The 22,328-nt window shown below is 34.6% G+C and overlaps 1 protein-coding gene and 1 pseudogene across 1 annotated transcript; both read right to left on the minus strand.

Annotated features, from left to right (window-relative positions):
* LOC116109678 (presenilin-like protein At1g08700) lies at positions 1–2,237 on the minus strand. The gene is made up of 2 exons (XM_031395903.1): positions 1,829–2,237; positions 1–1,330 (listed from the first exon to the last, which is right to left on the minus strand). The coding sequence occupies exons 1-2, from the start codon at positions 2,157–2,159 to the stop codon at positions 318–320; spliced, it is 1,344 nt and encodes a 447-aa protein (XP_031251763.1). The 5' UTR covers positions 2,160–2,237; the 3' UTR covers positions 1–317.
* A 5,913-nt stretch (positions 2,238–8,150) lies between these two features.
* LOC116109660 lies at positions 8,151–11,746 on the minus strand (annotated as a pseudogene).
* Positions 11,747–22,328: the final 10,582 nt, after the last annotated feature.

The following is a 22,328-nucleotide window of genomic DNA, read 5'->3' on the forward strand; positions in this document are numbered from 1 at the left end:
TTGACTCTTCTATTGAAAGTACACCATAAATATGTATATTAAAATGTGTTTCCTATGTAAATAAAATAAAATATATGTATCTTAATTTCAACATCTCTATCATCAGCTCTAAATTTTATATAAGGCCCAAAAGGCTAGTTACCAGATTGTCTTCGATATGCTGTACTATCTGGTCACAACCCAAATCAGGAGAAGCTTACACGAGCGCTGATGAAAGGTCAATCATGTAGGAACAATTTCCACTATGTATACAAAACTTATGTCTACAAAATTGTCATTTCTTTAAGCACTGTAATTTGTTTCAAAAAAATTAAGAATCAAAACATTATCAAGTTCGTTGCTGCACCAACAACAAAAGGTTCCATCAACAATCGAGTCAAGAAGTAAAATAGGATACCCAATGTAATGGATATGGGGAGGGCAGGAAGAGCTTGACGGCACACAGACAGCAAAATCAGAGTACACCCAAGTCCAGAAATAATTGCCAGATAACAAGCATATACAGTCATCAAATCATACATTGCAGCCCTCCCCACAAGAACACTGTAGAAAACAAAGTCTCCAAGACCAAGTTTGATACCTCTACTTGCTGCCACACCATCCTCCAAGGCATCCCTCCCTGTCGGCTCCCCCAACCCCATCAAATCAACAAGAGGTGACATCTCCTCCTCCACAACAATCTCATTTTCCCTATTGACAACCACTGTTGAATACTCGGATGATGAACCACTACTTGATCCATATCCTTCCCTCAAATGACCCACCAATGGCAACATCTCCACTGCATCGTCATTCCTTTCATGTTCCACACTCCCAAAACTATCAGCATTCACCACAGTATACTCAGGATTCCCACGGTTTTCTCTACGATCCACATTGTCCCTAGACACAGCTTGCAACTCCAAAGACCCAGAATCCGAAACCCCACCTACCAAGTGCCCCACGCCTGACCTTCGGTTTCTCTCACTATTTGAAACAGCTGGCCGAGCTTCATAAACCAAAGCAGGAAGTTCCTCATCCCGGCTTGAGGCCAACTCCACCAACAACTTAAGTGGGCCACCAGGTGCCAAAACTGCAACCAAATCATAAACAGCTAATGCCACCAACAAAGCCCACGTAGTCCACTCAGGCAACTTCGTAAACCACGCTGCCACAATAATTCCCAAGCACACCATATACCCTTGCCTCAACACAATGGGTATCCCACCGGAAAACACCGACAACACACCCACAACAGTAAAATTAAAAAGCAGCACAAAACACGTTATAGAATCAACAGGTATTGAATAATGCTGAACGATTGACAAAAAGATCGAACCACCCATTGTACCTAACAAGGAGCACAATAATGCTTCAAAATCAGTTTTTCCTTCTGGATGATCATACAAGGGATTCGAAAAACTTTACGAAAACCTAAATGAATTGATTTTTTTTGGAAATTGTCATTTCATAATATCATACCAAACACATTTTCAGATATTAAAATGATTGTGAAAGAACAGAGATATTAAAAAGATCGAACCACCCAGTTTACCTAACATGGAACACAATAATACTTCACCATCAGTCTGACTGAATTGAATTTTTTTGAATATAATCCTAAAACTATTTCAAATACAGCTTTTCATTCTGGATAATAGTACAAGGAATACGAAAAACTTTACGAAATCCCAAATGAGTAGCAATGTTTTCGAATATAATCCTAAAAACTATCATTTCACAATATCATACCAAACACATTCTCAGATATTGAAAATAACGAAATAAAACTGAAATTGGGCAATCAAATAAAATACAAGGAAAAGAGTAATTGGAGAAAAAAAGATACCCAACACGAAAAAGGCGGAGAAGCGCATGTAATTCTTCAAGAAGTTGGTGAAATTGTAGTAATAAAGGATGACAAGCAAGAAGGTGACTATGGCAATGAGAACAACGAAGACAAGGGCATTGAGGAGGGCGCCTTCGAGCTTCTGGGAGGTGGAATCTTGGGGGTTTTCGATGTAGACGAGATTGGCGGCGGTGCGAATTGGAGGGTCAGAAAGGGGATTGGAAGAAGAGAGGGAATAAACTAAAAGAACAACAAGAAGCATGCAAAGAGACACCGGAGACATCACTCCGATGATCTCAGTACCCACTGACTCCAAGATGCTTGACTCCATTTGCCGGAATTATACGCCTTTGGTCAATATATTTTGGTAGTGGAGTGGGAATTCTTCAAATGCTTTCTTTAACTTTACTGTCTGTTATAGATGCTTTTTTCTTTTTTTAATTTGGGGGTGTTTTAGTAACCCCATTGATTGGCATTTATTGTACGGTTCTGAAAATGTGATCTTAATCTCAATATTTATATTTATATTATTTTTAGAGGTTAAACTAGCGCTCTTATCAAGCCGAGCCGAGCCGATTTTTGGCTAAACGATTTCGGCTTGATCAATTGAGATATGAGTTTGAGTTCGAGTCGAGCCATACGAGCCGCTGATTTTCTGGCTGGTCTCGAACTCGTTAAAAGAGAGAGAGGATTCGAGTTTGGTTCTCGAGCCGGCTTAACGAGCCGAATTCGAATCGGCTTATTAGCCACTAAAAGAGCGTGCATATTTGAACACACAATCCAAGAATGTGCAAACACACTAATTTTAATTATGATAAAAAGGAAATCAACTATTCTTGTTCCAGCTAGATGTTCCAGACACTAGTAGCCTTACCTGTAGTCAGTGACCCTGCTTAACTAAACACCCATTAACTCCAATTAATTATGGGTTTTTATGGCCACCAAGATCTTACGCGTGCCATATACTTCGCAGTATTATAATAATTAGTTAAGCAGAGTTTTAAAGTGTTATAGCTAGTTGACTAGAGTTTAGTTAATATTTTACTGTAATTAGTTGTGAGTAACAATACCATGTAAGTGTTGTAAAGTTTTCGAAGTAATCAATAACAAACAGTACACTTCTTCTCCAGTTTCTCTGATTTCGTTTATAACATTAACATGTAGCCTCTGCAAAAGCAATTTAGATCTGCTTAAGCTCTCGGTGGTCATATAAATGTCCATAAAAGAGACAAAGCAAGGTTGAGGCAATCACCTCCAAGGGATGGTCAGTACCCACTTCTTAATCACCTCCAATAGGACGGTTGACGGTAGGAACAATGGACACCACAAGCACGACAGCAATAAGACGGCGACGGTGACAGCATGGTGGTGGATTGGGTGATTTTTTCTTTTTCACTTTTAGGGATTTTTAACAAATGGGGGAAGAGATTGTGTTTTCTTCAAATTTTTACAAATTTATTATTTTTTCAAATATTAAGTAATGAAAATTACAATTTAAAGCTCCATAGTATCAAAAACCCTCTATATCAACCCTTTCTTTTCGAGCCAGATTGGGCTCGTGAGCCATTCAAGCCGAGCCTAGCACTGATCGAACTCGGCTCGCAAATATTCACGAATCGAGCCGAGCCGGCTCGATTATAGCGAAGTCAAGTTTTGAACGAGCTTGACTCGAGCTAAGTCTAGCCGGCTCGCAAGCCGCTCGATTACCACCCTTAGGTTGAACTGATAAAAAAATGTTGATAAATTCATAGTTTAAATTGATAATATTTTCCAAATTAGTCGGTGTTCACGACAAAACAAAGACAAACACACAAGGGTTACGTTAATGTTACATTGTCGAAACTAGTGGGTGCTTACACAAAAAAATAAAAACCCATAGAAAGTTAAGGTCGTAATTTCAGAAACTACTCATGTTTACTACAAAAATACCAAACACCCTAGAGTTTACTAAAAAAAAACCTTTTTAATTTACTTTAATATGGTAGAAATGGAAAAAAAAACAAATTATTCCACCCCCTAGTTTTGGTTAAACACTTTGTTTGCGAGTTTTTTCCTCAACGGTTTTGGAGAGTTTTTAATTAGACTTGTTTTGATGTGTTTTAAAACCATTACTTGTCAAATTTTTTACGCACTAATTTTGACTGACTCAAAAATCCTAAAACCGATGTAGTGTATTTTTGAGGGGTTTATAAATCCCCCCAAATCGGGGTGTTTTGGTTAGTTTTAAAATTTTATTCCTTAAATACTTTATCTACTACAAAACTATCTCAATCATATCCCAAAAAAAAAAAAAAAAAAAACATTTTAACCATATTGTGTGCGTCTCCAATTATATTAAATATAAAATAATTTTAAGCAATCATAAAAAAAAAATTATTAAAATCTCATTTCTAGATGCTTTTGGAGAAGTGGAGCTATAATTTTTCAATCATTCCAGATGCTGCAAAGAATGGTGAAGAATGATAAAGAGACTTTATAACATTTGAAGATATAAAATACTAATAAGTAGAATACAAATAAAGAACCCTTACCTTGTAATTGAAAAAAAAAAAAAAAAAACTTCAAAGTACTAATTGAAATTGGGGTATTTTTATGGGTATATATATATAATTTTAAAAAAACTGTCAGAACCACTAGAAAATAAACTCTTAAGCGCAGGTTAAGTGTTTTAAAAACCGCTATTAAAAGCCCCTCAAAACCGCTACGGTGGTTTACTCTTGTAACTGCTATCATGAATCTCCTAAGCGAACCCTAACGAATCTAGGTGCTTTTGAAATTTCTTCTTTAGATTTATAAAGTTTGTCAAAAGTTTCCTTTAATTTTAAATTTTTGTACAAATTTCAACCATCAAATTATAACTAAAACAAAAAACACTAATTCATTTCAAAAACTATCACAAAACATTTTATTTTAAATGATATAAGAGTGAGTGTAAATTGCTGAGATGAATGCAAGTAAATGGAGAAACAAATGTAGCAAATATAGCTGTAGAATTAACCTGAGTGAAAACTCATGGTTTTCCAATGTAGCCTTATCAAAATAATGGTGATTAGATATGTTTACATCTATTTCAAAGGAATAGTTTTATTGTAGCATGAGGTTCTTTGTTGGTGTTTATAACAAGGTTTTAAAACCTGATTCAGCCTGGTCGATTAAACCGGTCCAATCAGAACCGGCATAATGCTTACATGCATTCCAATTGCTTCACTTCATTGCCAAATTCTGCTTTCTTTGTTTCATGGACTAATCGAATAATACTGTAATGGTTTGGCTCTATCAACCCAATATGGCATAGCTTACCAAACACCTTCACATGAACATCGAAACAACACCCTACATTACAAAAACAAACTAAATCAACAGCAACCAGACAACAAATATCAACCATTCTACATTACAAAACAAGATAACAATCTATCTCAACGAGATTAATAATATATATAATATAATACATTATTAATAATATGAATTTTCATATTAGTTCATTCATTTTCAAATTTCATTATACATTATAGAGCAAAAATTATTCTTCATTACAGAACAAAATAACAAAATATATTCAACATCAATCACTCCATTCGTTTTTAGATTTTCACAAATATTAAACATAACCCTAAATTTTAGCTACAAAAATGGAAAACAGGCAACATTATCACCTCAATGAGGTGTTTTCATTACAAATGCATAACCTAGCTAATATTCCCGATTTGGTCATATTTTGTCCAAAAATAAATGCTAACTAAAATACGAAATAAGAATTAAAACCACTGGGGAAATACATTTATTAAGAACAAGCAAAACACAATTTACACAGAGTTACTTTGATTCGAAATAAAAACAACCAATATAAGCACACGCGCAGGCGCACACACACACACATTTTTATAATCGGGAGTGTCCAGGACAACTTATGCGCACTTCAACTAATTTTTCGAGACCCTAAAATTGTTAGTTGGATAAGAACTCTAGTGGTCACCTTTATTAGTATCTGGAGGGACTCGAACTCAAAAACTCATAAAACATTCTTTTGTTCTTTTACCATCATGTCATCATATATATATATATATAATTCTGAGAGATAGGTTATATTATTGCCATTTTGAAGATATAAAATTCTTTCATTTTGCCATGTAAGAAGATTGTCCTACAAATGGCAAACATTTGATTGGTGATGAATTACATTCTTTACATTTGACTCGATATTATTGATCATGATGTAAAATAGATTGATAAGTTGGATTTGATTGTATATATGACATAATGTAATTGGTGTTTGATATTATTCGTTATTAATGAGAGATATTAATAACCTTATTGATTGATTGTTGTTTGTTTCACATTGACAATAAATATTATCATTTACCTACAGATAGATTTATGTGAATTTAAAGATCTTATATGTTGTATCTCATTTACAATACAATAACACTACTCTTACAAAGGCCCATACAAAGAAGATTCTACAAAGTGACGTTGCAATGCCACATCACTTGACACGTCATCACTTGCCATGTCATCCATTTCAATATATCAATCTTCTTCTCCATGCTTTCTCTTTCGCGCTCTTCTCCTTCTCCATCACCGTTTTTGGCTGCTCTGCTAACTGCTCTTCTCCATCTCCATCTCCATTACTCTCTTCATCTTCATCTTCATCGCTCTTCTCCATCTCCATTGCTCTTCTCCATCTCCATTGCTTCTTCATCTTCGCGCTCTTCTCCATCTCCTCTTTTCATCTTCATCACTCTTCTCCATCTCCATCGCTGACTTCATCTTCACGCTCTTCTCCATCTCCATCACTCTCTTCATCTTCGCGCTCTTCTTCATCGCCTTGTTCTCTAGAAGCTACTGAGAGGTAATCTTCATTTTCCTTCAATAAAATGTTTTGGACATTTTCTGGTTTGGAACTAACTTATTTCTTAACTCAGAGGTTGGAACTTGGACGTTGATATGGAGAAAGATTCTTTGTTGCATTAAGGACGGTAAGTGGTCTTTTGCCCTTGGTTGAACTTGAATGTGGTCTATTAATTGGTATTTAAATAAGATTTTTCCAACATTTTCCACCAAGTTGTTGGTCCATTTTTCTAGGTTATTGCTTGTTTTGGTTGTTGTTGCAGCTGTTCATACTTGGGGTAGTGTTTTGGTTGTTGTTGGCTATTTTCCTGATTGGCTGCTCTGAGAATGGGTGAAGTGGTTTTGAGCAGTGAAGAAGCAATGGAAATGGAGTTGGAGACAGAGAAGAACGAGACTAGGAGGGAAAAGGAAACCTAGGAGAAAACAAATATTTCATTTTGATTTTTAGATATTCTTAAGCCAATGGCTGATTTATTTTTGATTGTAAACCTGCTGTATAATAGGTCTAACAGCAGTGCAAAGCATGTATATTATTTGCATTATTGCTCAATGAAATTAGACCATTCCGGTGTTTTCAGTTTTTCATTTTGTGTGCCAACTTCTCTGCAGTGCTTTTTCTTACAATTCTCCAACTCAAAAACCATCAATTATGAGATAAGGGAGACAAGAGGAATCTCTTCTCTTATTTAATTAGCTAGGAATCTGATGTTGACTTGGCTCTAAACATTATATCAGCTACATTTATGCAATGTCTCCCACCTGCTACGCAACTCTTTTTCTTTAACTTCAAAATCATACTAGTATCTTCACGTTGCTAACAATTCATAATTTTTTTTCTTTTTGATTCAGAGGTTGTGCATTGCGTTGACTCTATCTCCTCTGCAGCAGTACATTGGATAGCAATCCAGTTTGGCTTGCCTTCCTATATAAAACATGATATATTTAGCTTGGAATTTTAGTGCATTCTTCATATTTAGTGTTCTTAGTTTGGAATTTTATTGGTTTCTGGGATATATATTTAGCTTTTATTGCTCCATTTCAGATTTTTGTTTTGTGGAACAGCTCATATATATGAGATGAATATATTGCTCTGTTGAATAGCTGACTCTTAATATCCTTGTTGAATGACAAGATTGAGTTATATTATTGATGCCCCAACGTACCTGGATTAGTAATTATCATTAGATGTGAATGTTTAAGCAACAGAATGATTTAAGATTCACATGTAATGGTGATTATCTTTCTATAATTATATGATTTAGCAAATACCAAAAAGCACATCATGAAGGTAAAGGAATAAAAGGTGACCCAGAAGACAAAATCAAATCCTCAATTCAATTACTGCAGGAATATTTGGTAACATATTCATAAGAAATACAAACTTCGTAAACTTATTTGATAGAAACATAAATTACTAATGTACAAAAGCCTAAGTAGCTAGCTTTACAAGACTGTCATGGTAATTCAAACCTCATTGAAATGGAACTGGAACACCTTGCTTTTTGTTGACAATGGCCATTGCCAAATATCGGATACCTATTCCAATAGGTGTTTGGTCATCAGGTCCTTCCCAGAAGGGAGCTTCACCATCACCCACAAGACGCTAATATCCTGTCCTTGGAGACTTAACTTGCTCCTCTGTGCAGTTCTATAGTAGTGCTTCCACTCGGAAATTTATTCCAAGAGAACCAAGAAACTGGGACTGAGTAATCGGACCTTGGACAGACACATTCTCTGAAAACATGTTGGAAAACAATGATAATTTATCTTCATTACTCGCTTTCATGTTTTAAGTACTTCAATAAGTAAGAATAAAATTAAGAATTTGACAAACCCAAATGACAAGGTTCTGCACCTGAGGCTTCCTCAACAGAATGCTTGACAGAAGCAAAATCAACATATGCACTGAGATCGGCAGTCCCAGGATTATCAAATATGTTGTCAAATTTATGTTTTCGAATTGCCTGCAATATTGGGTTATTAGGAAGAAAATTGATAAGTGAAAAAAAAAAAAAAAAACAAAAAAAAGGAACAGGACTTTATATTTGCAAGTTGTCTAACGGATCAAGATTGACACTAAAGTAAATAATCTTATCTTACAAGTTTTCAGCAGAACAATGATGAGGTTTATACTCCTCATGAAACAAGAAAGGTACAAAAATATAGCTTTTTTTTTTTTTTCTTTTTTTTTTTTTTTCAACACAACTATTTACCCAGACCCATAATGTGATGATTTCAAAAAAATTTGCATGTCCATTGTTTCATAATAAGTGGAAAAATTGCAAGACTAAGAAAGAATTCTAAGGGTGCAAACCATCATATAGTAGGCAAAACAGTCAAATTTTGTCCAGCTGGTAAATGAACAGATGGAATTTCACTGATAAGAAGGCTTACTTGTTTATGGATGATAAACATATAAAAGATGAAAAGCATCTAAAATAAGCAATCTTAAGGCACCAAACCTGCAGACTATCTGAGACTACTCCATTCAGGCCATAATCAATTATAAGAGCTCCCCCCTTCATTTGAGCCTATCCTCTTTGCTATTGTATTAGTCAACTCTATTGCTTTGGGGCAAACCTCAATGTGCTCAAGTTTCTCTTGTTCTTCAGCTACAGCCCACTTGCAGCGCTTCACCAGGAAGAGAGTTTCAGGTGTTGGCTGTGGAGAGAGAACATAATGGAACCTAAAGGATACACGTAAGATGCATCGATATATGTAGAAAGACAAATGATGTAAGACCAAATTCAAAATCCTTACGATGAATCTTTAGTGACATCAACTAATTTTTCACACCAGCCACGGGAAGCCCTCTGGAGATAACATTTCAAATTAGAAACATACATTACACCATAAAGTAGTTTCTTTGGGAGACAGAAATAGAAAGTAGCTAAAACAAACTTGAACTATTGAATTGGTAGAGCATCATAAAATTCATGGGCCTGCTAGCTAAAACAAACCTGAAACTGATGAAGTGGCAATGATCACACCATAAAGACCTACAAAACACTATAGAAAATGCAGCAACCAAGTTGCAATAACAGAGAGAACTGCAAAAAACCAACCTCCCTTGGAAGAGCCTCATCACTAGTACCAAATATCCCTATAGTCACACAAACAAAAACATAGAGGTGTTGCATCTCTAGACCCCTTCAGTATGCTACAATTGCTACTATGTTGCAACAGTCCCAAAACCTCCCCTGAAAACCTATACAGAACTGAGCCAACTATAACCACATATAATAGGCCCGAGCTTCACAACAGTGCACAAACACAGCAGAAACAAAAAATGCAGCTTACAAGCTATAAATCCATCGAATTCTCCCAAAACCAAACTTCTCTACAGAACATTGCACATATAGCAAAAAAGGTGCAGTATTCAAGTTGCAGCAAAAACAAATATCAAAGGACACTAATCATGTATTGAAATCCCACATGCTTCGGTATCCAACAATGCTGCAATTATATAACAAAAGCCATGTTATCTATCAATAAATAGAATAAAAATAAGAAAATAATCAACAAAATTGATAATTACTAAATTTTTACCTTCAGCTTTTTTTATCCTTTTCTTGTTTTCGCAATTTCTTCTTTTTTATTTTACAAAGAATTTGTTCAACCTTCGACTGTTTTCTTTTTAATGAGGACGACCTTTGCTGCGAACAGCCCGTGGACTAAGAATATTACAATTCCCTTATTTGGAGGTACCATCTAGACTTTCACAATTCATTCTACTATTAGCTGACATGTTTTCTCTTTTACCATTCCTGCCAACACCTTCATTCGACATCAATTTTTTCTTAAGATCATTGATCACTTCTATCACCATATTACAATCATCCTCACTGTTTGATGCTAAGTCTGCTACAGTAGAAAATAAATTAGACAAGTGATCAAATCTTTGTCCTTCAAGATTGATGCTCCAATTATTATAACTTATTTTAACCTTGGTGTGACATTTGTTTATATTTTTCCTCCATCGCCTTAAAATGTACTTTTCTGGTACATGAGAAATTTCCTTATGAATCAACACCACAATTGCATGTCGACATAAGATTCCTTTAAACTCAAACAACTGACAATTGCAACGAACATCACAAGTTGCTTCGTTAAAACATACCATAAAAGGGACACGACGATGAGTCTCTCCAACCCTAACATCTTCTTTTATTATAAATTCCATATAGGAATCATTCTCTTTGAAAGAAGATATTTCACAATGGAGCTTAGCAGTAAGCTCTTGTTGAAACTCTTTGAATTTCGCAATGGTATATGCATCTTGAAATTGTTTCTCAATACTATAATTGCTTATGTAAGGGATCTATGATTTGAAAGATTTAAAATTAGCCTCTGTTTCTTTCTCCACTTTATCATGCAATGCATTCTCATACTGTTCCACAAATTGTTTTAAGGTGGTTTTTGAATTAACATATCCATCAAAGAATGCATGCATACTTTCACTACGTTGAGTGGTAGACATACCTGCCTAGAAAGTATCTTTTACAAATGCTAGCACCCAACGTCGTCTTTCATTATACAATCCAAGTAACCATTCATTGGCCTGAAGGTTGTGTTCTTCAATGAACCTATTCCAGCGTTCTTCAAACTCCTCATGTGTCAATGAATCATACACTGCATTTTTTAAAGAAAACTTAATAGATTCATATTGGGTATAACCTTTTAACTTTTCAGGCAATTTCTTCATTATATGCCACAAACACCATCTATGTCGTGTACCCGGGAACACAATCTCAATCGCATTTTGCATTGCCTTATCTTGATCAGTGATATTATTGCCTTTGGAGCACAATTCATCATACATGCAAGCCAAGATTGAAAAAGCCATACAAATGTCTTTGTGTCCTCGTTAGAGATTAACCCACAACTAAACAATCTTGAATATCCATGATGATCAACACCAACAAAAGCCGCAAACGGCATATTATACTTATTGGTCAAATATGTAGTGTCGAATGTCATAACATCACTGAATTCTTTAAATGCAACTCTACTTCTTGCATCTACCCATAGAACATTCTTTAATCGACCCTCTTCATATAAATCCATTGTGTAGAAGAAATTTGAATTCTCATTTGGCATTTTCAAAAAATAATTTTGAATTGCACAAGCATCTCCAATACCAAGTCATAGCCTCCTAACTTTTTCAATGTAGTTTCTACAATCTTTCTGTAGAAAAGACAAATTCTCAGGACCACCAGCTTCTACTACAAAGGAATTGAAATTTTTATTGGGTCTAATCCCAGCCCTATCGTTTACTTTGAGTTTCCTTTTGACGTATGGTTTTATTATTCGATTGGCCTTGAAAAATCTAGTTTTGCTAGGACTGCTGAGTTCATGGTTATGATCAAGGACAATTGAACATATTTGCCAACTTCCATCAAAACATAAAGTTGCACCAATCCGGGCCTTACAATCAGTTTTTGTCACCGGATGCATTTTAAAGGCATTTCTAGAGATACATGTCGACTTCCCACTACAAGCACAAGAAAGTGTTGAGTATTTCAACTTTCCATCATCTCCTTTGTTTGAAGATCTTATAATAGCTTCAAAACCCATTTTATTCCCATAGCTTCTATAGTATTGGAAAAGTTTATCAAATGAATCAAAATTCATTCCAGGCTTAAGCTCCAATTCCTCTTCTACATTTCTTGCATCTTCTATTTCTTCCTAATTAGATATTATAATAGCCAGAATTAGAATATAATAATACTTAACAAAAAGGTAGAAATAATACCACAAAAAAATTATTATATTAATCAATAAAAGAAGATTACAAAGAAATTACCTCAACGACATTGAATTGAGAAGAAGAGTTCTCTGATTTAGTTTTACTGCATTCTTCCATCTTTGGTACTACGGTTAACAGATTACCCTAAATAAAATACAAAAAAAACAAAAATTCTATGTTATAAATATGATTCATTAATTCAATTAAAAAATAATAATATTAGTACTTCATTGATCTTCTAGAGCAAAACCACATTCAACTCAATTCCTAGAGCAAAAGCAATTTCAGTTTCTAAAACATTCTACCCACTGCCACCACTTTAAACATCGCTGCACCACCACATTTTCAGATGTTTGAAATTGATTCATGGCTTACAAGTTTATGTTGTTTAATAGCTATATTAAATGACTTTTAACTTTTGTAAATTTTAAACAATAATTAGTGTTTCTTATGAATATGTTACCAAATATTCCTGTAGTAATTGAATTGAAGATCTGATTTTGTCTTCTGGGTCACCTTTTAATCCTTTACCTTCATGATGTGCTTTTTGGTATTTGCTAAATCATATAATTATAGAAAGATAATCACCATTACATGTGAATCTTAAATCATTCTATTGCTTAAACATTCACATCTAATGATAATTACTAATCCAGTTACGTTGGGGCATCAATAATATAACTCAATCTTGTCATTCAACAAGGATATTAAGAGTCAGCTATTCAACAGAGCAATATATTCATCTCATATATATGAGCTGTTCCACAAAACAAAAATCTGAAATGGAGCAATAGAAGCTAAATATATATCCCAGAAACCAATAAAATTCCAAACTAAGAACACTAAATATGAAGAATGCACTAAAATTCCAAGCTAAATATATCATGTTTTATATAGGAAGGCAAGCCAAACTGGATTGCTATCCTATGTACTGCTGCTGAGGAGATAGAGTCAACGCAATGCACAGCCTCTGAATCAGAAAGAAAAAAATTTATGAATTGTTAGCAACGTGAAGATACTAGTATGATTTTGAAGTTAAAGAAAAAGAGTTGCGTAGCAGGTGGGAGACATTGCATAAATGTAGCTGATATAATGTTTAGAGCCAAGTCAACATCAGATTCCTAATTAAATAAGAGAAGAGATTCCTCTTGTCTCCCTTATCTCATAATTGATGGTTTTTGAGCTGGAGAATTGTAAGGAAAAGCACTGCAGAGAAGTTGGCACACAAAATGGAAAACTGAAAATACCGGAATGGTCTAACTTCATTGAGCAATAATGCAAATAATATACATGGTTTGCACTGCTGTTAGACCTACTCTATAATAGGTTTACAATAAAAAATAAATCAGCCATTGGCTTAAGAATATCTAAATTTTCTCCTAGGTTTCCTTTTCCCTCCCACTCTCGTTCTTCTTTGTCTCCAACTCCATTTCCATTGCTTCTTCACTGCTCAAAACCACTTCACCCATTCTCATAGCAGCCAATCAGGAAAATAGCCAACAAATACCAAAACTAGAGGTGGAACATTTGGGCCGAGTTAGGCGGGTCAACCCTAACCCGGCCCGTAAAAATGCAGGTTAAACCCGTACCGCCAAGATGGCGGTCCGGGTTGACCCTAACCCGATAGCAACCCCCAGGCGGGCCGGGTTGCACAATGGCAACCCGCAACCCGGCGGGTTGCTGTTTTGTCTCTTTTGCAAGAAACCCGCCAACCCGTCGGGTTGCAACAGCCAACCCGGTGGGTTGGCCGAAAAAAATAAAAATAAAAAATTTTATTTTATTTTATTTTTCAAATTACCCCTTTACCCTTGAAATATAGTCGTTTTATAGCCGTTGGAGGGGTCTTTTTCGTCATTTTTCTTTCCCATTTTTTCCTATAAATTGGCCCTAAACTCTCACATTTTTCTCACAACTCAAATTCTCTCATTCTCTCATATTCTCTAATCTCTAATCTCTCAATTATTCATTTATTCTCTTAATCTCTTTGTTATCAATTTGCTCGTATTTTAATTTTTATTAGTTTTTGCAATTTTTAATTCATATTTCCAATTTTCCAAATTCCAATTTCCATATTCCAATTCTCTTTCTTTAATTTTTATTTCTTCTACATCAATTTTTTTTTTCAACTACAATGGATAGATATTTCTCTCCCATCAATTACAATGATGAAGGAAACTACTATCCTAGTCCTAGTCCCGCTGCATTTACTAACATAAATGCAGGATATTCAAATAGTCCCGCTTTCCCAGTCTCAGAATCCGATACACCTCAAAATATGCCCCCGATTCCAACAGCTCCCGGTGGTTCTAGAAGTCGTCCTCGTAATCGTCGTGCTCGTCCAACTTCATCTCAAGCTGAGGCGGGATCATCAACTGCCGTCGAAAGCGAAGACAGACACACATCAGACGTTTGGGCGCATTTCGACAAGTTTTACGAGACAGAAAATGGCGTTCAAGTCAAGAAAGCAAGATGCAAATATTGTGGAAATGTTTATAAAGCTGATTCAGGTAATGGTACTAGTACTTTAAAAAGGCATGCTAATAAACATATTAATCAACATGGAAATAGAGAAAGCAATCAAACTCAAATAACTAATATGGGTACTACTTGGCGTTATAATTCTGATGTATATAGGGAACAGTTAGCTTTATATATTGCTGCAACTGATCAACCTATTAATATGGCTGAAGATAAATATTTTGAAAGATTTGTTCAAAATTCATTTTTTCCAGGATTTAAAAGTTATTCTAAAACTGCAACTAGAAATGATTTAATAAAATTGTTTAAAAAAATGAAATTAGAATTAAAAAATAAAATACATACTTGTCATGTTAGTGTGGCTCTAACTGCCGATATTTGGAGTGGTAGAGCTAAACAAGATTATATTTGTGTGACTAGTCATTATTTTGATAATGAATGTAAATTAAATAAATCTTTATTAGGATTTAGATTAATGGATGTTGATCATAGTGGTGAACAAATTTATAATAAAATTGTTGAAGTTTTAGAAGATTATGATATTGTTAGTAAAGTGATAAGTTTAACTTTAGATAATGCAAGTTCTAATAGTAAAGCTATAGATTATTTTCAAAGTAATTATCCTTTATATAACAATTTGAAGTTTTTTCACCAACGTTGTGCATGCCATGTTATTAATTTAATTGTGAAAAGTGGTATGAAAACAATTAAAGAAAATATTAATAGAATTAGAGATTGTTTAGCTTGGATTACTAGTAGTAATAAAAGAAATGCTGAATTTCAAGACGCTTGTATAAAATCAAATATGTCTCCTAGAACTTTTGCATTAGACATGCCTGTTAGATGGAATAGTACTTATTTAATGCTTGATTCATGTTTACCTTATGCTAATATAATTAGTTATTTTGTAGCAAATAATAGAGGTCATCATTATTTGGTAGAAAATGATTGGCAAATAGCTAAAGTATTTCATTCTTTTCTTAAAACTTTTTACCAATCCACTTTACAACTTTCTGGTGTGTATTATCCTACTAGTCCATTGGTAATACATACAATTATAAAAATTTCCGAGTTATTTATAAAAAACAAAGACAATGTAATTTTAAATGCACCAATAAAGGCAATGGAAATTTTTTTTTTTTAAATATTAGGAACCCATTCCTTTTCTTTATTGTTTAGGTGCTATATTTGATCCTAGAATTAAATTAGCAGGTTTAGAAAATGGTTTTGACAATTTATGTGAAAATTTACAAACCGAAGTATATGCCAATCAAATAGGAGAGGTAAAAAATACACTTTTCGAAGTATATTTCCAGTATGAAAACAGGTATGGGAACCCGCAAAGAGGCGAAACATCCAGGGAAGCTGCATTAGAAGAAACAAATGAAGACTTCTACTCTTGGGGTGCACTGAATAGGCCGAAGAGGACCCGAATCCGAAGCACAGCCTCCTCTTCAGAAGCTCCACCAACAACAACAACTAATGTACTGTCTTCCATGCAGTCGCAGAGTAATGAGCTTCAACAATATTTGGCAACCCCTGAAATGTTACCAGTAGATCCACAACAGAGAGCCAACATTGATCTCTTAGACTATTGGAGAGCCAGAAAATGTATTTTTCCGGTATTATCAAGACTTGCCTTGGATGTTTTCGCTGTTCCTGTCTCAACCGTCTCATCCGAACAAACATTTAGTGCAAGTGGAAGAATTTTAAATGAAAGGAGGACTAAACTTTCACCACAAATGATTGAAGTCCTCACATGTTTTCGAGATTGGGAATGGTCGCACCATCAAGGTCAATACGAGGTTGTCGACAATACTTTAATAGAATCATTTCAATTTTGTAATATAGATGATACGGATGAGGGAGGTCCTAGTGAACCCCAAAATTAGTTGTTTTGTAAATTGTAACTTGACAAATTAATTATCAATTATTACACTCTTTTTTTCTTACCAAGTTTTTGTCTTATTGGGTTTTTCTTGGTGAGGTTTTTAACGAGACAATAATTATTGTAATTTCTTATTTTATTTTTTAATAAATGAATAAATTTAATTATTCTTATATTACAATTTTAATGTATTAAAATTGAATTAATATTTGGAATGTTAACAAAAAATTAATTAATTTAATTTAATTATTGATATTTGAAAAGAAATTAACAATTAACTAAAAACAATTACATTTATAAATTGTTAATTATTCATTTGAAAAGCTAATTAAACATTTAAACTTAAACAAAATAAAACAAAACAAAATAAAAAAAAATATCAAAAAGCGGGTTAACCCGCGCCTAACCCGGCGGGTTAGGGTTGGCGGTCCGGGTTGGGCCAGCCAATTCCTTAATATTGGCAGGCCTAACCCAACCCGCCAATGTCACCGGGCGGGTCAGGACCGACCCGCCCTGGGCTGGGTCGGGTCGGGCCGGGCCGGACGGGTTGCTTTTCCACCTCTAACCAAAACACTACACCAAGTATGAACAGCCGCAACAACAACCAAAACAAGCAATAACCCAGAAAAATGGACCAACGACTTGGTGGAAAATGTTGGAAAAAACTTATTTCAATACCAATTAATAGACTACATTCAAGTTCAACTAAGGGCAAAAGACCACTTACCGTCCTTAATGCAACAAAAAATCTTTCTCCATATCAACGTCCAAGTTCCAACCTCTGAGTTAAGAAATAAGTTAGCTCCAAACCAGAAAATGTCCAAAACATTTTATTGAAAGAAAATGAAGATTACCTCTCAGCAGCTTCTAGAGAACAAGGCGATCGAGAAGAGCGCGAAGATGAAGAGAACGATGGAGATCGAGAAGAGCGCGAAGATGAAGTCAGCAATGGAGATGGAGAAGAACGATGAAGATAAAGAGAGGAGATGGAAAAGAGCGCGAAGATGAAGACAGCAATGGAGATGGAGAAGAGCAATGGAGATGAAAAGAGTGATGGAGAAGAGCAGTTAGCAGAGTAGCCAAAAACAGTGATGGAGAAGGAGAAGAGCGCGAAAGAAAAAAGCGTGGAGAAGAAGATTGATATATTGAAATGGATGATGTGGCAAATGATGATGTGTCAAGTGACATGGCATTGCCACGTCACCTGTCACGTCACTTTGTAGAATCTTCTTTGTATGGCCTTTTAAGAGTAGTGTTATTGTTTACGATAACTATTTTTACGTTCCAAAAGTCTGGCATTCCAAAGTTCTAAATAAAATGATACAAAATTCATCCCAAAAGCGTTTAAACCATTCACATTCGCGTAAATTAAAAAGCTTTCGGTCGCCAAAACTTCATTTCTTCTTTGTTCGGCAAGCATTGAAGGAGATTTCAAGAAGCTTTAGACATGGACATCGCTTAAAAAGTTATTCTTCCCCAACATCAGCTTAAAGGTAACAATTTTTTTTCACTTAATCTTTAACTAAATTTCGTCCCAGCTTCACAACTTTTGTGTTTATGGTTTTCGCAATTGGGTTTGCTGAGAAATGTTGGTTTGGGATTGTTTATACCGTTTTTTCTTTGGATCTTTCAAACATTTGCTGTTCATCCGTTTTGTAACAAAGATTTTGGATTCATTTGGATCTAATTAAAGCATGATTTTTTTTTTTTTTTTTTTTGTTGTTTGTTATTGATTTTACTTCGCTATTACAGATTCTTGAAACAGCATTTAAGGAGGAAACTGTTGATTTAGTCACCAGAGAAGAATATTGTTGAGAAGGTAATGAATTTTATAATTTTGATTGGACTGGCTTATTTGTTTGGTGGTATTAATGTAATTTTGTTTAAATAGAGGGTCAATATTCGGAATAAAATCGAAGAGGAAGAGAAGGAGAAGCTTTAAAAACTACAAGAAGAGAGTTAAAATTTTGGTTTTTTTCTATTTTTTTTTTTTAATTTTGTATTTTTGTTCTTTCAACTTGGTGACCCTTTTATTTATTTATAAATGTTTTTACCATATTGTAGAGAGGAGGGATTGCAATTGCAAAAACGTAAAAAGCGGAAGATTAGGGGAAATTCTCGATTATCTTTTGTAGAGGATATTGAGAGTGATAGTGAAGAGGAGAATGATGAAATATAGTGAGTATATTTTTTTTGTGAAGATGTTTCAAATTCTTGAAATACTCGTATTTTACAATTTGATTCCACTAAGCCTTTGTACAATTATAGTTTTAACCACGAATAAGTGAATCTCTGACTTTTACCTTTTCTATCAACTTTTCTTGCTGGATTAAGGAACCTGTTATATAACTTTTGGAATATGGTTGTTACTTTTGTCTTAGAAGCCATGTGACATAGTAGTGGTCTTTGGGTCTCCTTGAGAGGTGATTCAGATTGTATTCGAATCTTAGGAGATATGTGAAACAGTTTGGTTAGGTCCAATTTATGGTTGCTTGATATATAACCTAAGTATTCTGGTCTCAATTTTTTTTTTTTTTCTATTTAGCAAACCTTATTGTAATTCTTTATTATTTCGTCTTCTTTCAAATGCCCCTTTGTTGCTGGTCTTTTCCCTTTACCACCAGGAGAATCTTCAAGATCATAATGCTGGTCTTTAGGCTATTATTGATAATGGTTTGGTTTCTGTTTCAAGTGTCTTTGATTGTTAGAAATTGGGTCATACACCATCATGAATTTATTTGCAGAAACCCATTGGGATTAGCACTAATTGTCATTGGTTGATGAAAGGGTAGTGTTGAAGCACTTCCCACAATGGCCGGAACGAAAAGCAGATGCTTTAAGAGAAGCTGCTTTACTTCAACGGGAGTTTTATTGTAATTTCTTGCTTGCCTTTTTTTCATGAAATTATTGGGGGCACTGCAATGAAGTAATTTGATGTGACTTATTGCGGTTGCTGACAGGTTGGCCATTCAAATAATCACAGATAAGTCCATTGTTCTTGGACATATCAGATTTATATTGTGGAAAAAAAAAAAATTGGCTAATGGATTGTGAATTTTGAACCACCAAATATGACCATCCTATTCACGATGCAAAATTTTGGTGAAGTAACTGAATTATTTCTAATTTATATATGTAGGTTGATGCTGCACACTGTGCTTTGAATGCAATGGGGTTCAAGGATGTTGAGATTGTGGTTGCTGAAACAGGATGGCCTTACCGCGGAGACCCCAATGAGGTTGGACTGAGTGTTGAGAATGCCAATGATTATAATGGGAACTTGAGCAAAATGTAAACAACACAGAAAGATTGACAGAAAGCAGCAGTAAAAGATACAGGATTTTTCAGATCCCATGCGAATGGATGTTTGATACAGGACTCATTGACCAGGTAGGTAACACATAGTTTACAAATTAAATTTACTATAAAGCAATTCATCAAAATTTCCTTTCTCCTTCTCTTTGTCCTCGGCGGGTTTGGTTTTGCACTTGGATGAACCTTGCTCTTTATTGGAAGACTTCTTCTTCTTCAAGTTTCCTAGCGCCGTGAACACATTATTACTGTTTAAACCAACAATTCGTCTTTTCTGCTGCCGCCTCCCACCATTGTCGAACACTCTACACACTTGTAACTGTAGACCCCTTAAGCAAAGGGACAAAATTGAAATCAGATGTTGATGAGGTTAGATTTGATAAATTAAGGATTGAGATAAAATAAATTATAAAGGTAAAAGACGATCTGATAATAAGAGTGAGGGTTTGGGGCGGGTTGGTTGGAGACAGAGAGAAAGAAGAGCACTGTCCTCAATGTGTATTGTGTATGTGTAATGTAATAGATGAAATGGAAGAGTTGTGAAATTGTATGTGTGTTTATCCAGGTTCAACGTGGCCTTGATGGGATTTGGGGCTGGGGTAACGCGCAAAGGCAAAGGCGTAATGTTTTTTAATTTTTTCTTTTTTTGTTTGGGAGGGTGGCTGGGTAAGTTCCAGATGATGAAGGCGGATATTTAGTTTACGGTACAAGAAGAGAAAGGTGAGCCGTTTGATTACGAAGTGGTCAGGATGGAATCGTCTTTGTGTTGTGTGGTCCCACTAAAGAGTGAGGTAATATAATGTGTGTGGATGGATTAATGAACAGGTGGATAAGAAGAAGGGTGAGATCAATTGGCTGGCATGCAGTCATTCTGGGTCCACTTTATTTTGTAATTAGCATTTATTGCCCAAATATGAGCCTTTTTGCCATAGTAAATAGGTGTATGACAAAACAAAGGATACAGAATTTTATACGTATGATATGATAAATAGTAAAAAAATATGTTTATAAAAATTCGATCATAAAATTTAGATATAGAAAAATATTGTACAAGTATATACGAGTTTAATATGATAAATTGTCAATAATATGTTTTAAAAAATACGATAATATCAATTCTGATTTTAACACTTTTCATGAACCATTTAATTATAACAATTTCTCTTATAGGTATATGATTTATGTCTTTTTGAATTATAATATTTCAATTTGTAAAAAGTTATATTATTTGATTTGTAATTAATTATTACAAATGTCGTAGAAGTTGACCAATTACAATTACCTTACCAAACAAAACAAATGGTTTTATTTGTCATTTGTCAATCATTAATACAAACAAAGAATGAGTATTATACGATCTTATAATTAAATATTGGATTTGATAAAAGCAATTTTTGTTGTTTTCATTTAATGAAACCTCAGCATAAGTCCATAATCATTTTATTCTTTCAATAATTAACATCACCTTCTACTACCATCATCAGCTCTTCAAAGTAGATCCTCCCATTCACATTGTGGACAACAAGACCTTCGGACAAAAAGAACAATTATAAAATAACAGTTTCATATAATCACGGCTTCATAACAAAGTTTAACACTTCGTTAAGTATAGTTTAACAATGCTTGTACGCTAAACTGAATTATTAGGTCCAATCATTAATACAAACAGTAATCAATCATGTGGATCTTTCTCAGAAGTTCAGGCAATTAGGGTGGAAAACTGGAAATGCAACTGACCCACTAATAAAGAAATCTATTCAAGCTTAATCAGAGAGTTGCTGGGGAATCATCAACTTGAAGAAGGAAATAAAGGACAATTATTGCATAAAAAGAAAGCAAGAAAGTAACGAACCAGTCCCTCACACATATTTCATCAAACATGTTTCAAGAGACCTGTCCGTAGAGATCAAGATCCAAGAGAAAAATAGTTGAAGAATGGAGTTTGAGATAAAGAATGGAGTTTCAAGTTTGTACCTTGAGGAGGAGAATTCGTACAGATCAAGAGACTCAATCCGTAGAGATCAAGAGACTCAATCCGTAGAGACCAAGATAAGAATAGTTGAAGAAGATGAGACGAAGAGTGGTTACTGGTTACCCAAAAAAGAGATGAAGAGTGGTTGCTGGATACCCAAAAAAGAGACGCGGAGAATTGAAGAAGAGAAGAGATTTAATTTCATTTGAGTTTTGACAAACTCCCACCCTAAAACAACCGTTTGCTTTGG

Source organism: Pistacia vera, unplaced genomic scaffold (genome assembly GCF_008641045.1).
Source record: "Pistacia vera cultivar Batoury unplaced genomic scaffold, PisVer_v2 Contig587, whole genome shotgun sequence".
NCBI classification, from domain to species: domain Eukaryota; kingdom Viridiplantae; phylum Streptophyta; class Magnoliopsida; order Sapindales; family Anacardiaceae; genus Pistacia; species Pistacia vera.

Bases quoted from the DNA above. Each gene is read 5' to 3' on its own strand.
- LOC116109678 (XM_031395903.1), bottom strand. From the start codon at position 2,159: ATGGAGTCAAGCATCTTGGAGTCAGTGGGTACTGAGATCATCGGAGTG. The intron at 1,331-1,828 runs GTATCTTTTTTT...GCTCCTTGTTAG, and splicing joins CTCCGCCTTTTTCGTGTTGG to GTACAATGGGTGGTTCGATC.